The 16,534-nt window shown below is 37.6% G+C and overlaps 1 protein-coding gene across 1 annotated transcript in view; it reads right to left on the reverse strand.

The window, feature by feature from the left end:
- The window catches only part of LOC107785370 (brefeldin A-inhibited guanine nucleotide-exchange protein 5), a 58,725-nt gene that overhangs the window by 20,865 nt on the left and 21,326 nt on the right, over nucleotides 1-16,534 (reverse strand). Inside the window, exons 12-25 of the mRNA XM_075219804.1 lie at nucleotides 15,623-15,745; nucleotides 15,461-15,514; nucleotides 15,291-15,373; nucleotides 12,417-12,513; nucleotides 12,199-12,297; nucleotides 11,903-12,103; nucleotides 11,638-11,748; nucleotides 11,369-11,553; nucleotides 10,089-10,715; nucleotides 9,454-9,871; nucleotides 8,108-8,347; nucleotides 7,904-8,027; nucleotides 7,647-7,795; nucleotides 6,871-7,224 (exon numbers count right to left, since the gene is read on the reverse strand). Coding sequence (XP_075075905.1) covers nucleotides 6,871-7,224; nucleotides 7,647-7,795; nucleotides 7,904-8,027; nucleotides 8,108-8,347; nucleotides 9,454-9,871; nucleotides 10,089-10,715; nucleotides 11,369-11,553; nucleotides 11,638-11,748; nucleotides 11,903-12,103; nucleotides 12,199-12,297; nucleotides 12,417-12,513; nucleotides 15,291-15,373; nucleotides 15,461-15,514; nucleotides 15,623-15,745 — 2,865 coding nt within the window. The remainder of the gene's footprint in view (nucleotides 1-6,870; nucleotides 7,225-7,646; nucleotides 7,796-7,903; nucleotides 8,028-8,107; nucleotides 8,348-9,453; nucleotides 9,872-10,088; nucleotides 10,716-11,368; nucleotides 11,554-11,637; nucleotides 11,749-11,902; nucleotides 12,104-12,198; nucleotides 12,298-12,416; nucleotides 12,514-15,290; nucleotides 15,374-15,460; nucleotides 15,515-15,622; nucleotides 15,746-16,534) is intronic.

The raw sequence follows: 16,534 nt of genomic DNA on the forward strand, positions 1-16,534 counted from the left end.
TCCGGAAGAAAGAACTTGTCCTCATGCGCAAATTCAAGATAAACTTGTCGAAACTGGTCTACACATTCCCAAGTAGCCTCAGTTGCATCCAAACCAGCCCACTCAACCAAAACTTCCCATGTTCCACGGTTAAGGCGAGCACGCAAAACAAAGCCTGGGGTTGGCACAACCCGACCATCAGTTGTAGGAGGTAATGCTAGTGTAGACGCATGTGCTGCACCTTTCAAAGGCTTAAGAAGAGAAACATGAAAAACATTATGAAGCTCAGAATCTTCAGGCAACTTTAACTCATAAGCAACAATCCCAATGCATTTCAAAATTTGAAATGACCCATAAAACTTGGGAGAAAGTTTGTGGTGAAGCTGACCAGCAAGAGAACGTTGTTTATAAAGCTGCAAACGAAGCCAAACAAATGCTCCCGGTGCATATTCCACCTTTCGATGCTCTTTATCATAATACTCTTTCATTCGAGATTGAGCCTGCTGTAATCGAGTCTTAATTTTTGCCAAAACCACATCTCGGTCAAGCAAGGCTTGATCAATTGCCTCTACTCAAGCAGATCTAGGTATAGAGGACAATAATCTTGGTTGTTCGAGGCCATAGACGACCTTGAACGGCGAAGTCTGAAGAGCTGTATGAAAAGAAGTATTGTAGCAATATTCTGCCCAAAGAATCCAATCAACTAGTGTATCAAAAGCGCTTAAACCGTGCTTAAGCCCTGAAGCAAGGCTCAAAACATGTTGAGCGCTTCTCCTCACTTAGTGGGTGCTTCAGTGTTGTCATCAAGGCTCTAAGTCATACTTTTTCTTGCCAATGTGTGTAATCCTGAAGAGGTGACACTAAACAATTGATATTTCACTTTATCGTAAATTTTCTTCAATTTCTTTATCCATATATTAGGTATTCATACTTATAGATATTAGTCTTGGACTACACATACAAATTTGTAATTTTTCTCAATTTGCGCCTTTTTTCATTAAAGCCCATGCTTTACTTACGCTTTGCGCTTAAAGCCCCAACAGACATTAGAGCTTTTTTGCGCTTTCGCTTTTGATAACACTGCAATCAACCCCAGCGTTGAGGACGATCACCCACAAGACACCGCAAGTACATTTCAATATTGTGGTTGACAACCTTCATCTAACCATCCAATTGAGGATGATAAGATGAACAGAATGCAGGCTTAGTCCCGCACAAACGAAAAAGTTCCCTCAAAAAGTGACTGGTGAAAAATACATCCCTATCACTAGTAATAGATTCTGGCAACCCATGTAAACGCACAATATTTTAAAAAAAAATATGTGCCACTCGTGGAGCTGTACAAGGATGTGCCATAGGGATGAAATGAGAATATTTTAAAAATCGATCCACCACCACAATCAAAATCGTTTTCCCCCAAACGTTAAGTAGCCCATCAATGAAGTCCATGGAGATATCAGCCCAAATCTGCGCAGGATGTGCCAAGGGCTGAAGCAACCTGGTTGGACTTAGATTTTCACTCTTGTGGCGTTAACAAATCAGACAAGCTGCCACATATTCAGCAATGTTGGACTTCATAGCTTTCCAACAAAAATTATTGTGCACTCGTTCGGAAGTCTTCTGAACCTCTTCATGTGCACAATCATGATAACGAGACAAGACCATTGCAATTAAGGGAGAAGAAGGTAGCAAATAAATTCGACCTTTATAAAGAATGAGAGCATCATGAACGAACCCAAACATTGTCCATCTCCTTTGCTATTGTTAAATGGACCTTGGGCCTAACTTAACCCCAAAAGCTAGCTCAAGAGGTGATGATTGCCCAAGTCCATATAAGGAGACCACTCGTCCCTTAATTGTCGATGTGGGACTCAACAGCTACAATTTGGGAACATAATTTTTGTAATGATTCATTATTTTTTAACTTCCTCGCGAATAGCATCTAATAACAAGGAGCGAGGTTGGTTGATGGCATACAAAACCTCCCCTCAACAGCCTTGGTCAAATGGCCAGCATGGTATTCCAAACAAAATTCGAAGCCCCTAAGTTTCGTAATCCAATATTGCTGGGAGGAAGTGTCAATCCGTTGTTCAAGCAAATACTTCAGACTATAGCGGTCAATATGAATAAAAAAGGCTCTCCCCCAAAGGTATGGATGCCAATGTTGTACAGTCGTGGCTAACCCAATCAATTCTCGCTCGTAGGCCACTAAATTTGTGGTGGCGCTCCACCAACTGTCGGTTGAAAAAAGCAATTGGATGGTTGTTTTGTTGAAGAACATCCCTAATACCTCCACCAGAAGGATATTATTCCTCAAAATTCAGCAATTGCAATACCAGGGCAGAAACAAGTGCTTTTTTAATTCGGTACAAGGAGTCAGTGCCTTGTCACTCCAGTGGAAAGAGTTTCGTTTAAGATGCATGTCAATAATGCTGCCAATAACGCATAATCCCTTATAAATCGGCGTTGGTATCCAGTTAAACCCAAAAATCCCCTCAAAGAAGTAATTGACTATGGTTGAGGCTAGTCTGTAAGTGCTTGTATTTTGTTTACATCTACTGAGACACACCTGTCGCAGAAATCACATGACCAAGATATGCTACTTGGGTATCACCAAAGGAGCACTTTGATTGTTTCATATAGAGACGATGGGCACGTAACATGTCAAAAACCACACGCAAATGATACAAATGATCCTCCCATGTCTTGCTATAGATTAAAATATCGTCGAAGAAAACCAACACAAACTTACATAGGCGTACATTGAAGACATCGTTCATCGGTTCATGAGTGCTTGGAACCTTGAAGAAGCATTGGACAATCCAAGAGGCAAGACGAAATTCAAAATGCCCATGATATGTGTGAAAAGCTGATTTATCAATATCTGGTGGATTCATGCGAACCTGATGATAACCAGATTTTAGATCCAGCTTTATGAAGTACTTGGATCCATATAATTCCTCTAATAGTTCCTCCACCACAGGAATAGGGAACTTCTCCTTGATAGTTTTGTCATTAAGCTCCTGATAATCAACACAAAATCACCAAGTACCATCATGCTTCTTGACTAGTAAAACTGGTGATGAAAACGGTGATCTAATACGCCAAACGATCCCTTGTTGTAACATCTATGTGCATTGTCTTTCAATCTCATCCTTCTGCAAATGTGGATAACTATAGGGTCACACAACCACTGGTCCAGTTCTAGGTCCAAAGAGATTCAGTGATCACAATTTCATAAAGGGGGCACCCCTGGAGGTTCGTGAAATAATTCAGCAAACAATTCCTCTAATTTGTAGCAAAACTTGCCTAAATCTTGAATTAAATCGAGTTGATAAATGGTGCAAGGCGGGTCTCACAAGACAATTTGATCGACATTTAAAAACAAAACTCATGGTGAGTGTAGCGAAGTCCCAAAGGATTGGCCCCAAGGTTCATAACCGTTTAACACCTAGCACCATATCAATGTCAGGCAAAGGAATGATAATGAAGTCAACAATAAAAGCAGTATCAATGGAAAATGATACTGTTTGGCACATTCCTTTGCTTTGAACCTTATCATCATTAGCAACTGAAACAGTAACACTTGACTGAAATTGAGGATGTATGTTTAAGAGTTGGGTAGATGTTAAACTGATGAAGTTAAGTGTACTTCCAGAATCTACCAAACCCAGTAGTGATTGCTCTCGTATAACAGCCCTTGCTTGCATGGTTTCTGCACTTTTTTTACCTATAATGGCATGCAAAGAAATAGCAGGTTCGGACTCAACTTCAGCGGTAGCTTCCAGAATCCGCCAACTCCAGCCAAAAAAGTTTCTTATATTTATGCCCAACTGTGTAAGGGTCGTCACAATTATAACATAAGCCCTTTGCCCTTCGTTTTGCCATTTTTGCTCTGGATAATATTTTTATGAAAGGGATTGATGAACTTACTGATTTTGCTTCTTTATTTCCCCCTAATGCAATGCTGCCCGTTGAAAGGAGGTACAGAAGTTTCTATGTTGGGAGAAAAATTGTTCTTATTGCTCTGCCAAGCCCCTTTTTCGTGTCGTTACTTCCTTCAACATTATTTGTTTCTTTTCAAATGCCCTAGCTAAATTCATAGCATGAGCCAAATCTTGTGGGTCCTGTAGTTCCACATCTAGCCGGATGTAATCAGCCAACCCAACAGTGAACAAGCTTACTTGTTGATCAATGCGAACATCCTTGCTTGCTAGTGCCAAGCGTTCCTGGAACAGTCGTCAGTATTCCTCAACTGAGTCTGTTTGTTTCAAGTTGACAGCTCTCCCAGGGGATTGCTTCGGGCGGGTGGTCCGAAACAGAGAGTGCAACAATCCTTCAATTCTACCCAACTCATGGAAGGATTCTCAAACTCTAGATGATGGTACCATAATTGTGCCTTACCTAGCATATGGAATGTAGCTAATCCCATCTTGTCTTCCTCACGTATATGCTGATTAGAGAAAAACTTCTCGCATCGATGTAGCCAAATTAACGAATCTGTAGAACCATCAAAAGTAGGAAAATCCAGTTTGGTATATCTGGGAACCACCCCACTTCTAGTAAGTGGCTGAAAATTGGTTCGCTTTAGTTGAGTTTGTCCCAAGTTGTGGCTGCTAGCAGTTCCATCAACGTCCTTATTAGTGCTATGATTCAAGAGAACCACTACAATATTCAAATATTCCTAATGATCATGTCTAATAAGTGAAATTTCCAACAAACTAGGAAACTTTCCATATTCATGTAACTCAACTTCTGTATAAGGAGCTCTCTTGCATGCAGAGATTTTCTCTCCTCTCTTTGCTTTTCACATGGTATCAAAGTTTCAATGATCTTTGTAGAGACCCAATTAACGTTCGCTTACTGGAGGAGGCTTTACATCGTCGCCCAACCAAAGTTTTTCTCTCTTTATATAACATTACTATTCTGGTCCATTTCCTACCATGTTTTCCAACATCTTTTTCCGTGGTTTATTCTACGTGCCTCATGCAACATGAATTGTCAAGGGCTAATGCTATCCTTCCACCTCATTTGACCCACAAACCAATACTACACATTTGTCTAGTTATGAAACTATGTCAACCAACATATCACATTAGCAATATAAGTCAGTTGACAGGTCAAGTCAGTAGTCTACATTGTTCCAGTTAGAAGCCCACGTCAGCTGACCTTTTGAAACAACAACCACTTCATCCCCATTAGTGTCGTGTCCTTGTGCAGAAAAGAAACTATCATGGCCAAGCTAGCATGATATCATCATACATGTCTTCAAGTTTGGTCATATCTCATGATTTTATGGTAGCGCCACCGCTTAGTCTTATGGCAGCACCAAGTCAATTTTGTTCTGGCAATACTATTTCAATAATACTATCCAAACTACTGTTCCTTCAACAGTAATTTTTTCCAACATACTCAACTTGAATTTCTAGTTTTTATTTGCAAACTGAAGTTGTTAGACCACCTTGAGTTTGACGGGAAGTGCAATAGAAACTTGTGTTTGATAAAAAGCAAATGATTCTTTATAAACCGTAAAAACCAACGAAGTGGAACCTCCTCCATTAAAGTCCAACTATGCACATGCCATTTATAATTGAAGGTGAATATCCGTACGTAGTGAGACCGCAAATTTGCCTAAGTCAAATAGGAACATGTATGTCCCTAGACATTCTAACTTTCTCAAGCAATTACGAGAGAGAAGTAAGCTTTTTGTTTTTTTCTAACAACAAGAGCGAAGTAAGCTTGAAGAAACTGAAATGATCAAAAGCGAATTAGTAGCTTTTTGGAGTTAAGCAAAAGCATCACAAATGGAACATGCTGCTAGCACAAAATTGATCTTGAGAGAAGGTGAATTTGGCTGTAGTAGCATGAATAATTCATTAGTAGTCATTGCGCAAGTAGCACTCCTTTCTTTCCAAGTTACAGCTCATGGCACTATTTATCGTGGTCAACAAAAGAGAAAAGCTTAACCTTTTCTTGTTCAAATTCATCTTCAACAGTTCTCCTAATACTATTCTAAAGCAATCCATGATATTCTATATGGATGGCAGGAAATTGTAGCAGATGTACAAAATTAAATTATGTTGTTTCCTTTGATCAGAAACTTAAGCATCTTCGACCAATACTTCAATAAGTAAGCAACTTAAGGTAAGCTACATATGGCGCACAAAATTAAAGACAACATTTCCCTAGGAAAGGGGCATAAGAAGGCCGAGTTTACAAGCAATCTATGTTCGCAAAGGTTGAGGTCCACCAAATGGGTACAAAGTACTTGGATTGACACATTAGTTTTGTTTTATAGATCAATTGGCACACCGGTAAAGCCTAGTAAAGTTGCAAATGTAACTAAGCTAGATGTCAGTTAATCGGGCAACATGCTTATCAATTGATACAAATACTTGATTACACAATGAAGCAAACATCTAAATTGGAGAACGTTGGCCAAAGGATATGATGCAAGTGCATGGTTACAATAGTCGAAAGGTATTAGATATCAAGCAAATGCTAAAGCATACTTGGAAGAGACAACACAGACATAACAGGGGAAACACCCCCGCATAGTACGATCTGGGAGATAAGAAACGAGTTAGAAGATGCCAATCATACATTTCAGTAACACATACCCAAGTCATTTCGCAAATAATTACTCATTTAGACGGTCAGATATTGGACTTGACCACTTTATATGTAACAATTTAGGATAATCTAGCCTTCAGCTATGTTTCTCGGACTCTCCGAAAATGTCGCCGGATGCATGAAGGTTCCTCCAAAAGTAGTGCACTTTTGGAGGATTGCGGCAGAATTTTGGAGAGTCCGCACAACATAGGCCTTCAGAAGTTGCAGCTAATAAACATGATAGTAATATACCCATTCCTTGGCAACCAATCATCATACCTTGTAAAAAGTGTTGAACAGGTTGCACAGCAGTTGGAGTGAATGAATGCTACTTTCACGCGGCCATTCATCAGTAGAGCTCAGATTCTCTTTTCCAGCATGTCTTACATGATCAAAAATGGGAAATAGCACGCGGTGGAAAATGTTCTCCCAAAATGTGGATGAAAATTTGCCACCTCTCTCGTTCAGCAAATCGAATAGAACCTCAAGTGCACAGTTTCTGACCTCTGGTCTAGGATCAGAGGTCAGATCAGATAGACCAGCCAGCATTGGGAACCAAAAATGCTCTGTGACATCGTAAGTCACATCTTCACTGGTGTCAACGGGCTTCAAAGCACCACCGGGTATAAGGCCCTGAAATTCATTTCCACACCGAGTAAGATCAGCATAAACTTATGCAACTTCTATAGGGAATAACAGAGCATTGAAAACTCAACTGAGCGTTAAATCGCAAGCATGTAGATGGTTATCTAAAATAAGAGAAGATATCTACATATTACACCTGAAAAGAGTTATCAAAAATATCGCACGTATCCCATTTATCATAATTAGATATATTTTATTCATTTTAAAATAGATAGACTTTCTGAGATACTCCATTTTAGTGATTCTTACAACATTTTAAAATTTAAGGTTAATTTTCACAATTATCTTAGGTCCCGTTACGCGGAAAATCAGCTGTCATAAGCCATATTTACATACTTATAACAATAAATTGAAGACCAAATAACAAAGAAAATGGAATCGACAAGTAGGTGGAAGCCCAGATGACAAACCTCTGCAAGACGATCCTCACAAATGCGAAGTAGTGCAATTGCTTTCAAGCTGATTCTGTGAGAGGTCTTGTTGTTTGCAAATCTGATCAAGCAATTGACACAGTCCATGAAGCAATCTCCAACTACTTGATCAAAGTGCTCCAATATAACTGCAAGATTATTTCAATGTTCAGACTACAACGAAATCTTCCATAATGGAATCTGAAAAGTGAGAAGCATACAGAAGAAATTTTAAAATAGAATGAACCGATCCATACCCTGCTCAACATTCTCAAAAGCACTTTCAACAATTGGCTCTAGATCATCATCTGCAGCAGCTGTGAATATCATGAACACACTTCGCCAACCAGACTTAATACTTCCTACCTTTGACTTTATCATCTGCTACCAAGTAGGAATTAGTATATTTTCAAACAAAAGTAAGCCAAGAAACTAAGGAAAAAGAAATGAAGCACACATACTTGCACAATGCAATCCACAATGAGTCTCCTTATAGTTTCACTTCGACTGCTTCTCATAAGAACGACAAACGGTTTTAAAATATCATTCTGGAAGGTAAAATTGGCAAGTTCAGCGCGCTCCAAATACTTCATACCAAGTTGCCGAAGAGAATCTATGGCATACATAGCAACTTTTTCTTCAGGATGGCTCCCAGCAAAAATAAAATGAGTAGCCAGAACAGACCATATTCTTGCCCAAACCTGGAAAGTCATTATAGACAACCTATTAGGGAGATGCGAGGCGGTTATCATCAATGAATTAATTCACTGGCACTTACAAAAGTATGCACCATCTAGTTATCAATATTAAGCTGATTCCTATTGTGCCACAAGAGATGCAGCTCCATAGCTAAATGAACTTCAAAGAATTATTAATACTAATCATCCAATTGGCTATTAGAGGTGGAAACACACCCACTTTTGCTCATAACTCATAAGGTTCTTTACGCAATCAAATAAATCAACTAATATTCAGAAAAGCAAATGTATACCAAATAGCTTTGCTGGTGGAAGGTAGCAAGGACCATATGGAATAGTCGAAGTGCAAGCAAGTCGGTGTGGACACCATTGCTATCAAAAGATATAACTTTCTATTCAAATAAATTAATGCTTATTAAGAATGTTCCCGTCCATCATTTTTAGTTTACAACATTATTCCTTTTATCAAAATAATTGCTTCCATTTCAAGTGGATTCCAAGCTAGTTGTTTCATGTTCCTGTTGTCTCTGCAAAATATATAAAGAAGTGCATAGCAGAAGAGTAAAATTGGTCCAATTTTCACTTTCTAACGTGTTAAAAAAAGATTGAAATGCATTGATAGCCATACATTCGAGTGAGCTCCACTTTGGCACTAATATAAATATATTGCACTCTTTTTCTGATAAGTAACACAAATATATTACACTCCTGCAGAATAAAACAACCAAAGACACGTACAATCGTCATAAAATTCAAATATATATTCATTTGAAATAAGAAGATATGAAAAAGAATAGATTAGAACTATACATTGATGAGTATAACAAATTGTTGATTTTGTTAGTGTCCCCTAAGTAAATCAAGGGCAAAGAGAATAATTCCACAAGCACAATAAATTACATATTTCTAATACATTTAAGTTTTAATATAATCATCCGTTGAGCCACAATCCAGAACTGAACTAAGCATTATTTGTCATTAGCGTTGAGTAGCACTAGGCAACAAGAGGTAAAGAGATGGATAACTAAATAGTACAACCAAATCACCTGTCATGTCAATGTCAAAAATTTACCCAACACTACTAGCACTTAAATGGGTGGAGCTATTACCATTCGTATGCGAGCCATGTTGTAATAGCTGATCTCAACAAGTTTTTGCAAGCTGAAAACACGTGCAGGATATTGTCTTAATTCCTCAGCTGAGACTTTACACAAACCACTGAAAAATTCAACCACTGATTCACTGGGCAGTTTAACACTATTCACAAACACTTGCTCAGTAGGTTTTCCAGTCAAGTCTCTAAGAGATTGAAGCAGAGCATCTCTGGAAATTTGGTTAGATCCTTGCATAACTGTTGCTGCCATTGAAGGATTAGTTACTATAAACTCAAGCCGGGAAATGCACTCAAGCACCGCAATCCATGTATCTTGCAAAGCTTCAGCATCTGAATCACATATAGTCAACAGAGTCCGTAGTGCTTCCACATTTTTACTTTTCATATCCCTTGGTACATGTAAAAGATTAAGTCTGCAATGAAAGTGCAAAAGCTGTTTCAATATCTAATCTGGAAAGCATAAATTTTATCCTCCTCCATCACCAAATCCACTCCACCTGACCCTGCCCAGAATCTAGAAGACAAAAAAGCTAACTTTGGGAATTAAATACTAACTTGGTCCAAGCAGCCTTGATTATAACTCTTTATTACACTGAAAGAGTGAAATTAACAGACACGGCCAAAGATTACCTAAGAAGAGTCGTCAAAAATGCGTATCGCATGGTGTCCATTCCAAGAACATGTGTGATGTGTATTCCGGTTTTAAATCCTTCCATGCAAACACCAACACGTGCTTTATTATCTCCTTCCTCCATAAGAACAGCTAAAGTGGCGAGCAGCGGCCACCCTAGAGCTTCAATCATTGGACGTACAAGTTTGATATTATGTGAAGTATAAAAGACTCCTCTTTTTCCTGCTTGATTTCGGAAAATAGCCTGTGTTTGCTTGATGATAGCCTCGCTTTCGGATTTTGGGTCAATTGAAGATCTGCTTCTAGGCAGTGCAAGATTGAGAATATTGACAAGGCGTCCTCTCTCCTCAGATTCAGGCTTCTGCTTGCTACTTTTCGCGAGGCCAGTAGGATCATCTTTCATCTTTATCTCCTCTTTAACAATTGAATCATAGATCTCCTCCAAAAGTTCCTTTGGAGCACAATCTTCTGCTTCATCAGTGGCATTCATACGTACAAAATCATCCTTTGACATTTTTGGCCAGACCATCGGGTTGTGAGCATCAGTATTCAGCATTATAACTGCATATGCTAGAACATACGCTGTGTCTGCATTCTTGAATAGACCAGGATTATCTGCACAGTAACTGTCAATAGACATTGTCATGAGTGATAGATATGGATTACCAGAGCAAGTAACTAATCCATCACGTGTTTCAGAAACACCTTTTGCAGAAACCAAGTGGCTAAGTATATACCAGTTTCAAGTCCTCATCTAGAATGAACAGCTTTGATCATTGGCACTTATTTTTCTCCAATTTTTTGCTACTCAACATGACATAAATTCAGATACATGTTTGTCCACAAAAATAGTTCTAATCTCTAATCCTATGCCACAAAGGACAACCACAACATCAACGTTTCTAGAAAAGTTTTTTCTTTTGATAAATGACAAGCTTTGTTACTTGTTTACTGCACTAGGCAGAACTCCGTAGATCAGTTTATTTGAGGACTCAGACATGATGCAGAAGGAGATCCACTATTTCTCTAGACAAAAAGTATGAGCTGGCGAAGAGATCAATCATGTTGAAAGACTCTCAATTACTTTGTTTTTTTGTTTATCCTCTGCAGTCTTATCTTGTTAGTGGTTACTCATCTTTCAAAAGTATATCACAGAAGGACAATATCTCAAAGAATGAAAAACAGGTACAAATTCCCATTGCTCGGCAAACATGTGCATAATGTATTCACAAAAGGACAACATCTTAATGATATTGGGAACTTCAAATAAATGCCTTACCGCTCTGCAAACTTTTCCATAATGCGATCTATCTTCTGAGCTTCCCCTGGAAGCCGAAACCCTTTAAGAAACTCACGAATTGCCAAATCAAATTTCATTCCAGAAAAATTCATTGAGTCAACATAAGCATGCATGACAGCAACAGGAAACTCCTCATGCTGGCCCAAGTAGTCACCAATCATAGCCTGAAACTCCAGTATAGTTAGAATTTCTATTCAAGTCAATTAAAAGGCAAAACGGGAACACAAAGGACATAGATGGTACTTTACCTTGTCCAAGCTAGGAGTACTTCTGAGAAATTGAGCAACTGAAGTAGGTGAGTTTTCAACCAGCCCATTTGATATTAGATGTTCAATTCCCTTAGTGGGTTTTCGATTGAACTGCATTATTTCGAAGAAACAAACACTAATAGTCCAGCCCAAGCACATACCAGTATGCAAAACGCAGCAAAATAGATACTTTATCCAAATAGATAGTAAAACAGCAGCCTCAAAAGCTGATAACTTTCGGTGAGAATTGGCCAAAAAGACATACTTCAGATATAGCTGCTTCAACAGTAGATTTGTGGGCCTTCAATTTCTCAAAGTTACTAGGCAAATCATCCACGTCTCTCATCTTATCAGGGTCTCCTTTTGAAGTTTCTTCTTCAGAAGACTGATTCCTGTTGTGCAGCCTTTCTGACTCTGTCCAACACTTCTCCCAGTCGACAAGAGATTTTAGCACATTTACAAGACACTGTAAAGGACGAGATCAGAAACGAAAGTGTAAGGGTTAAGTATAATATTGAAATTCCACCGATAACTCAAGAAGAAGGTATTATAAAGAGATGCCTGAAGAGAAGATGCTTTGATTGATGCTATCTGGGATGTAGCAACTGAACTTGGCTCAGTATTTTGTGTTCCTTGTGCAATTTTAGATAATGTGGTAACCTATAACAGAAACACATGAGGATATTTAGGTCATACAGTTGTTACAAAACAAAGACATAGCAAAGCCAACCTCTTTCAGAGACAGAAATAGAGAGAGAGAGAGAGAGAGAGAGAGAGACCATTCGTTCAAACAAATTAGGTGCTTGGAGATCACAATCATAGTTCACATAAAGGTCAACAAGCATCTGAGGATTCTTGCAAACTTTCTCTAGCATCCTGTAAAAACAGTTACGACAAAGACTGTAATGTTGTTGTACTAGTTTGCATGCATGTGGTTATTAACACAAGAACAAGGTAATCCATCTATCTACTTTGTTTAATAATAGCACAAGACTATTTTCCTGGGTGCTAAACAAAAGACATTAATTTGAACAGCTTTAAACAATCTAATGCTGGTGTGGTGCCATCAAATATAACTTTTATAATCATGATTACACCCCGAATGCCATACTTGTACAAAAAGTTAATATTCGAGATTTGTGAAAAAACTAGCCTGTGACTGATATCTTATCCAAGATAATGTGTACACTTTCCATTCAAACAAGTAAAAGAAAAAAAAAAAAAGACACATCATATAAGCGGGCTACATTAGGTTTGCGGTATAGAAGTAGAAATTTAGAGGTCTGATTCAACCTGTATATTTAGGTTGGGATTTCAAGGTTTTATATTGTTTTTTAACGTTTATATGTTTTATCATTGTTTCGAGTTAGGGCTTAGGTTTTTTCTGTTTTTGATAAGTTGAAGTGATTATTAGTAGCAATTAAGCAGTTATAGTCATACTACAGTGTTTAGAGTTGGCACTTAAGTTTTCTTTTTAAAAAATTTTGACAAGTCAAAAGTGTAAATTTAGCAATCTTTTTAACTCAGAATATTTGAGGAAGTTCAACTATATTTGTAAGTATGGGTCTCTAAAGAGTTTTCTCTAGTTACTTTATGCCTCATGGCTCAGACGAAACGAGACAGCCTTTTGTAGATTCATTTTCCCATGCTGTGTTGATTCACATGGGAAATATAATGCTTTTGGTATTTATCCTTCCTTCTTTGCCATTAAGAATCTTCTCCATTATCTACTGCACCACAAGATATCATTTCCATATTTTCTGCTTATTTGAAGATTTTAGATCATGTGATCTTTCTTAGTAGACATAACACATGGTCAGCTTCTTTGCAATTTTAATAAGCTTAATCAATAGCAAAAGATAATAGATTCCCCGATAAAGATGATAATCAGACAATCAGAAATTAATTTGTTACCAAACAATCAGAATTCAGTTTATCCATATAAACATATCAGCTCATCTACACTGGTGCATGCATCCTGTGAGCACAAATATACATCAAACAAAGGTGAAGGGAGTTCTCCACTCGGTCAAAGGCTCCTGTCCGGCTCCCTCCAAACTATCCACGTGGTAGCACGCAAAGCCAGCAACTACATTTGGCATCTCTACTGGTATGATATCAAGAATGTATTTCTCCAAGGTAACATTTAATGAAGAGGTCTATATGGAGCAACCATCTAACTTTGTGCCTAAGGAAAGAAAGGTCTAGTATGTGAAGGCAACGGTCACTCCATAATCTGAAAGAGTCCTTACTAGCTTAGGTTGGACATTTCAATTCTGTGGTTCAGCAGTTTGGATCAGACCATTTTATATCAGCGCTCTACACAAGGTCAGTTTCCGTAAGTTGTTGCTTGTGTACATGAGAATTATTACAGGAGATGACCAAGAAAGTTTGAGATACCAAGGCACTTTACTCACTTCCAGATCAAAGACCTTGGAACAACTAAATACTTTTTGGACATATCGGTAAATCTGGTATGCTCATCTCATAAGAGAAATATGCTCTGGACATCATAAAGGAAACCAACATGATTGAGCATCTGTCAATTGACTCACCTATGGACCCTAATGTCAAGCTCCTTTCGAGACGAGAACCTTTAGTGTACATCCAAGCTGCTATGGGAGATTGGATGGTAAGTTGAACTATTACATCTCTGAATATATTTTTTCTACTTTAGTGTTGTCAGTCAAGTTTAGCAACATCATTGTGTTGTCCTTCAAATGTATAAAGGTCATAAACCAAGGGCGGACCCACATTGGTTGAAGCGGGTTCAACTGAACCCACTTCGTAAATATTTTTTACTATTTTTATGTGAAAATTATTTTTCAAAGAAAAACATCTGTATAAGATTAAAGCGGTTGAACCACTTAAACAAAGTTGTGCTTTGATCGGATGGTCCAAGCGGGTTCAAACTTTGTGATGGTCGCGGGTTCGAATCCAAGCTACAATTGTTTTTGGTTTCTTTCTCTCTTTCTCAAAATGTTGGACAGCTTATCTGACAGTTTTTGTCCTTGCACTTCTTCTTTTCTATCTTTTACTGTTTACTTAGTGTCGTTCCATTTTGGAATTTCTATATGAATTTTTTAATTTTGCTTAGCTCTTCTATTGTTTTTTTTTTGTTAAGTGTTAGTGCAAATTAAATTAAAATTAATAAATAAGTAGACTTTAGTATTTTTAATATCATCAAACAGATGTTTGTTAGAGTAAAATTTTCTAAAGTTCAACAAAATGTTAAATTGTAAAGGTAAATGGTTCTATTTATATATATAGTGTTCTTTTTCTTCTTTTTTTCTTTTTTTGGAAAAACAGTGTAGCTTGAAAACGAAATAAAGAGCTTTGGGCAAATTTTCTTTTAGGGTTTTGTTACGAACCACAATAAAAAGCACTAGGTAAACATGTTTGTTTGTTAATTAAGTGTCACTTTTGTTGTCGATTATTTTTGAGAACTTCAATATATATGTCTGAACCGGCTTGCATAAAAGTCTGGGTACGCCACTGTCATAAACAACATGAAAACTGAGAATACTGAGTATCCCGTGCATAGTTTGGTGTAAATATATCTATTGGAAAAAGTAAAAGGCACAATGAGGTTAACAAATCAAGTATAACAGTTATGTAATTAGAAACTATTCTCATTTAAACAAAAATCATACCGTGGAACACTCATTTTCGCATTCAGATCTGTGCCATCCAGTGGACGTAGGACAATTAAGGGAAAGAAAATACCAATTTCACCCTGAAAATAAATTTTATAATTTGCAAACCTCTCAAAATTTTGAAATATATACCTCAATCTTCAATAGGAAGTGCATACACAGCATACCTTGAGACATTCCCTGAATCGCAACAAAAGGACCGAGAAAATTCCTGTAGCATACTGTCAAATTATGTGCACAACTATTAGTAATTTAAACATCGAAGAGTTTCGAAAGAAAAAAGACATTAAAAGCATGGGCGCATAGTTTCAGAAAGCAAAATGGCTAACCTGGAAGATGGTAGGTGATTGTGAAACTGATGCTCTTAGTAAAACATATGAAAGATAAGCCTTGACGGAGTCCATAAACTGAAAGTTTTTTGTGAAAGAGTCACTAACTCCCTCCAAAAGACCCTGCAAATTAGATTATGCAAAAATATTTAGTGGAAGACGAGGATTCCTGTCAATTGCACCTAAGAGGTCAAGGGTATGATGTTAAGATTTACACTGGAACAGATCCCGGTGATGAAGAAATAGACAACAAGATGGAACAGAAGATGCCAACATTTATACAAGAAAAACGCTTTAAAAAGATATCCAGTAAAACATACTTAGGGCTAGAAAAGCATTTTGAAGGTCGCCAATAACATCGGATCCAAATTAAACCAATTCGACAGCCTTTCCAGTGATACTTGATTTTAAAAATGGAAAAAGTATTTGGCGAATTTACAGCAAATCCTAGTTATATTCTCTGAAACTTTTTCGGATAAGTCAACCACCAACTCCTAGTTTCCTACGTAGATCAAAGAACTGAATATATGAGAATGTTTTTCTTTTTTCCTTTTTATATTTTGGACTACGAACTAACATATTCCCAGCTTCAAACGAGATAGCAATTGTGTTAAACCGCTTTCATTTTACAACTTCAAGCCTTAACTTCTCATGTTGTGCAGTTTGGAGTTCATCGCCTTACTGCTCTGGTTCGCTTCAGAATGGACAACTGCAGCTTTTCTGATTTTCTTTTAGGGACTTGGATTTGCTAGCCTTGAATTGGTTATGAAAAATGGAAAGCCCAATCTATCACTCTAGCTTTGGTTTTGTGTAGCTAATAATAGAAAGTAGAAACACAAAAGAGAGACTGAAAGAAACTTTAACATTCCAACAACCGGTTGCGTTAAATAATTAATATTTTCTTAATGTTTC

Source organism: Nicotiana tabacum, chromosome 8 (genome assembly GCF_000715075.1).
Source record: "Nicotiana tabacum cultivar K326 chromosome 8, ASM71507v2, whole genome shotgun sequence".
In the NCBI taxonomy this organism is placed as follows: Eukaryota; Viridiplantae; Streptophyta; class Magnoliopsida; order Solanales; family Solanaceae; genus Nicotiana; species Nicotiana tabacum.